At 49.4% G+C, this 5,513-nt stretch overlaps 1 protein-coding gene across 1 annotated transcript; it reads right to left on the reverse strand.

The window, feature by feature from the left end:
- Positions 1-282: 282 nt before the first annotated feature.
- On the reverse strand, positions 283-984 carry ISF_09885 (hypothetical protein; the record flags this gene model as incomplete). The annotated part of the gene is made up of 2 exons (XM_018853485.1): positions 283-915; positions 973-984. The coding sequence occupies 2 exons, from the start codon at positions 982-984 to the stop codon at positions 283-285; spliced, it is 645 nt and encodes a 214-aa protein (XP_018699324.1).
- Positions 985-5,513: the final 4,529 nt, after the last annotated feature.

Below are 5,513 nucleotides of genomic sequence, written 5' to 3' on the forward strand. Positions count from 1 at the left end.
GGAGTCTGCCTGTGCCTTAAACACCCGCAGCTGGGCCATCATTCTTTCATGAGATCAAGACCGTCAGCGCCGATTTTCTTGTTAATCAATTTGGCGATCAGGGCAACGGCAAAATAAAATACACATCTCCTACAAGGGATATTACGGCCTTCCTCGTCAAACGAAAAGAGCCTCTGCAGGATGGGTACGACAAACGACATTATAGCATAACGTCTAAAGTCCAAAAATCAGTCGACTTCGAGATGGGGTACAGATGGCGAGATAGAAGAAGCTGTTCATTTCCTAGATCCTCTGAATCTGAAATTCCGCACACTTTCCTTCCATCAAATTCTTCATGCCCTTGGAATTTGCTGTGAGCAGTGACCTGCCGTGGCTGCCCCGCCAGGTATCACGACCAAGACGGGCGATTACCACCCGCCACCCCTTCCACACGACCGTTGCGAGTATCTTGTTGTGACGCGAGCGATAACGCTCTCTCCGTGATTGCTTCTTCAAGTGCAACCATGGGGTGATTCGCCGAGGAGAGCCAAGATGTTTGTAGTTGCCCTTGCTTTCATCCCACACAAAAGAATCCACCTCGTGTACATCTTCATCTCTAATGGTCATGTGGACTGCGCAAGCACTTAAAGTGACGGAGTGGTCATCCGCATGGACATTGCCGTCAGCGTCCTCTCGGTCTTTCTTAACGTCAGCAGGATCGGAATCGCCGACGTTGCCTTTCTTAATGTGGATTCTGTTTGTCCAGTCAGCCTTGTGGCTATGATCACCAGCCCCGGCTTCCTTTCTCTGAACGTACAATGGCTGCGCATCGCTATCGTCAGCGGATGCTTCTGTTAAGGCAGGAGGACGTTTGCTTCCAGTGTCTTCTTCGATCGTGTCGAGCCCGTTGCCGTCATGAAACTTAAGATCGATCGACTGGAGCTGTATTGGCGGTGTGGTGCGAGCCTATGACTGGCAGGCGGTCGCATCCACGGATTCGTCCATGTCGAGGTTGTAGTCCTGTTGTTGAGAAGGTAGCGGATGCAAAACGGCGACGTAGCTCGGGGTCCTCAGCGTGAGAGTGAGGAAGTGTAGATGGAAGGTTCAGGTTTGGGGATCAGGCACCAGGTCTGTACGAGACTTTTATCTGCCTCCTGGCGACCCTGAGGCCACGTGAGTTCAGCCCAGCGAGCTTGATACTAAGTCGGGAGAGCTCTCTTCCATGCTTGGCTGCTGCCCAGGAAGCTGCCCACCCACTCGGCTCACGTGGCCTTGAGGATGATGCTCCTGGTAGGTGCATTAGAGCCAGTTGAGAATTCTGCTGTTTGGTGGCATCATTGGATGCCTTATCGGCTGCTGCGTTGCCGGGTACGCCCTTCTGACAATCTCGTGGTTCCGCCGGGCTAGTAAAACATCAACTGTATGAGGGACTCTGGATGGTTCTGAGCAGATTCAATATCCGCGATCCGTGCCGCAATCTGCTGCGTTGTGTTCATAGTCGCCTGCTTCTGTTCCTGGACGCATCCGCTGCGCGGCTCCCTGGTTCCTAATACGCGCTCATCTTTAGAAACGCCGTCTAACTCCCTACGTAAAGCTAGAAGCTCCGCCGCAGCCATTTTCTCGCCCATTAAGACCAATATCTCACGGAAGGCCTCTTTTGTATTCCTAGAAAAGAAGTATAATTAAGCAGTGTAATGGAATGGCAGGTTCGATAGTAGAATGTACCTCAAGATCCGCACTGTCCGCGTGTAGAAATCCAGCCATATTGCGACCCCTGGTGGTGGGTTCTTAACAATGCTCTGTTCGTTTAAAGACAACTCAAAGATTATCGCGCCTATGTCGGATGGGTAGTTACTCCGCATGTCTTCCACCTCCTTCTGGAGTCCTTCTACCTTCTCCCTAAGGCCCTGCCATCGATAATGCGCTATGGTGATCTCGGCTTCCGCTATAAGCTGGGTAGCGAGCTGGAGAAAAGCCCTGTCATGGGACTGATATTTCGGACGTCGAGAAGGTTGTTAACAGCTGCACTCGCTGCGCGTAATGCGCGAATTACTATGTCTCTATTGCTTTCCATGGTAGAAGCGAAATGGTTTGGCACACGGGGAATGGTGATGCAAATAGATAATGACTGGCGGATTCATAAGGAGGGTGGTGACTTAAGATAATGCTGTTGCTGTTGAACTCTCAACAGAGGATGGGAAGGTTATGCAGCTATACATACATGTTGTAGGTCAAGCCAACAAATGGCGGGGAAACAGAAACAACTACCAGGGAATGTCACCAAGTGGACAGGTCTGTGAACTCAAAGCTTACCGTCGCCACTCTTATCGGCGATATTTCCCCTCATAGTAAATGACCCGAAGAAGCATAGGCCAATAAGTCGATTGATTGGCTTCAGATAGGGCGTGGCTGCGATGGCTAGCTATTTACAGCTCAGCCTGCTGGCGGAATAGTCGACTAACCAACTCCATAGCACGCAGCCTTGTCACCCTCAAGCGGAAAGTGATCAAAATTAACGAAGTACAGTGCCGCTGCAATACACCCACAGTCCAGTATCTAGTCGGGCACCGCTTTCCACCCTCTACTACCACTGAAAGCAGCTAGTAAAGCGGAACATATTGGTGCAAAGGCACCTTCATTCGCACGGACCGTACTAGACAACTTCGTGAAGTTGACAGCAAAAAACATAGCATGCTCATTAACCTTGTATCAATCTGGTAAACTCAAACATTCAATTCAAGCGCAGGGCGGCTACTCTTAATTTCCGCCTCGTCAACCACCTCTGTCGTATCCTTAACCTCAGCCCAGTGATTTCGCTGCCCCGTGGCTGGGGACGAGGCTCACAATAGCGGGAGTCAGCCGACCGTATTTGGTTGAGGAGTCAGGGCTAGGCTAGCGCGCCCAGGGCAGGAATCGTTGCTTTCTGGATTTGTGGGTAGCAGTTGAGTTTGGGACCCCATCGCTGCGCTCTGGCCTTAGTGGAATCATGAAAAGGCCGTCACTTGATCCCTCCGAATGATCTGTGCGGCTGTCATCCTGTTTAAAATTCCTAATTCGAGTTTCCGGACTAGTAGTCGCAAGAGAGTAGTGAAGGTTTGCCACTGAGTGAGAAGTTTCGCTTCCTGCATTGGCAGGTGCGGCGTCTGTGGCATCCAGGCAAGCATCACTCTGTGGACGGAGCAGTGGGGGTGGAGAGACACTGCGTTCAGTTAGTATAACGGGTCCGGTGCTGTGCGCTTGGTCTTTTGCTTGAGTTCTAGAGTCAAGTAGATCGTAAGACTTTTTGATTCTTCGGAGACGAGGTTCAAGCCTTCTCCTGCTTCTACCCCGAAGTCCTTCCTCATCGCCGTCTGCTAGACCTTCCGGAGGAGCAACTAGTGCAGAACCTCGACACTATGCCAGAGGGTACGTTTGTGTAGTTGTCTGGTCTCTCACGCATGGTTTGTGCAACCCACTCCCGGGCGTTTTCTAATGCAGCCGCTGGGGAGTCGCGGTACCGTAAGAGGTAGGACGTGATCTGCGCACTGCTGAACTTGAGTTCTAGAATAAGAGCAGCAAACTCAATAGCGCATCGTGCCAACACTTCAGCCCGAGTACTAGTCAAAGACTTGGATCTAGCAATAGGTTTGTACATAAATTTGAATAACTCTGCCGTCATGATGGAGTCCGTTAAGTTGAATTCGACCTTCAAGTCAATGCGGCCCGGTCTGATAAGCGCGTCGTCTAACTGCTCTGGGTGATTGGTTGTTATGATCAAAAGTCGGCCCTCTTGAGAAGCGACACCGTCGAGTGTATTCAAGAGTCCTAATAATAACACCGAATGTTTGCGCTCTTTCCGTTCCCCCTCGCTCTGCGAACGATCAGTCCCCACAGCATCTATGTCCTCCAGCAAGACAACGCATCTGTCTGGAAGCTCACTGAACAACTGTGACAGTGTTTGATCATCAGTTCCTGGAATGTTGACGACGTATATATCCATCCTAAATGCGCCTGCGATGGCAGAGCTAAGGCTTGACTTGCCGGTGCCAGGTGGTCCATAGAAAAGATAGCCGCGCTGATATGCGAAAGTTTTATAACGGTACTATTCTCGGGTTGCCGGGTTGAGAAATTCTCGCACATTATTAAGTAATGCTTCTTTCTGCTGTTCTGGGAGCAAGGCAGTAGAGAGTGGCCGAATCTCTTTTGTTGCCCTTCTCTTCTAAAAATCACCACGATTCTTAAATATGGTGATTTTTCCTTAATTCTACTATAGGTACTCGCATCGACACTAGTTAAGGAGCCTAGTTAGACTGTAGCTGGATCTTCTAATATAGGTGAGGGAGACTATTTCTTTCCTAGAGAACCTAGTGATTACTATATTAGTTTAATAGTAGAGTAAGTAATCTTTAAATGTGAATAGAAAGCTACCCTCCTATAGAGAAAAGGCAATAGGCTTTTTAATAGAGCTAGAATCTCCCTTTTAGTAGGCCTAAGTAACACTAACGCGGGCAATTCTTGACCTTATAGCCTCGTTAAGTTTATGAGAAGAAACCCATGCCATTAGCATATCGTACATCTCATCCGTACTTTCCACGCTCGTAGTCGTAGCTGGGATATGTTAGAAACTTGATTAGTATTAATGGGTGTTAATACTAACTAAAGTAGGCGATAAACCATGCATGAGCCTGATACGTGTACGACTTTAAAAATGCCATGAATCCAAAGACGAGCATGAGCGGGCCGTAACTGTTAATGCCCTAAGCAAGCAGCTGCGGCATTGCCGAATTGAGAACTCCTGGGATGGGAAGACCCGCTATGCCGAGAGGTTTTGGCGAGGATGGAGGCCAGGCGAACAAATTGCTTGTGTTACAAGCTGCGTTCATGTTGAAAGCTTTCTGTACTGTAGGTACTAGAAGAGACGAGGAAGAAGATAATTTGCAAAGCACCGTATATGTGAGTTGCTTGAAACAGGGATTGATATGCCGGGGAAAGACATCTTTTTATACATGAGCGGTAGGATAGTATTCACCCGACAGAAATCATTTTAGCAGGCATGACGAATTTCGAGAACTCAGCTGATACCAGCTGGCTACCACTCTAGCGTAATTCGATAGTGCAAGATGTGTTGTCGCTACTACAATCTGCATGCACGCTGTTTGTGATATATCATAGGCGGTTATGGCTTAAGAGACCTGCATGCAAGAGGTGGCAGACATGAGTGGCAGACATGATTAGATGGCGTTTCGGTGGATCTCACGGTGCGGGCAAACGGCTCGATCTACCTCCGTAGATGTATTGAAACTGGGGTGGTGGATATCCCAAATTATGTTCGCGGGGTGCAGGGGTGGCATATTCGTGCCCCTGCTAATGCAGGGGTCGCACGGCTGACCCCCCTGCGCCGGGCATGGGTCACAAATTTGTGACCCATGCTGATAACGTGATGCCCGATGAATAGCCGCCGGACACACATACTCCCGGGCCCGGTGATGCATGTGATTAAGGAGGGGCGATGTTCTAGAAAATGCGGCACATACAAAGGCTTCAACGATGTCATA

The sequence above is a fragment of the Cordyceps fumosorosea genome (assembly GCF_001636725.1).
Source record: "Cordyceps fumosorosea ARSEF 2679 chromosome Unknown scaffold_91, whole genome shotgun sequence".
Taxonomy (NCBI): domain Eukaryota; kingdom Fungi; phylum Ascomycota; class Sordariomycetes; order Hypocreales; family Cordycipitaceae; genus Cordyceps; species Cordyceps fumosorosea.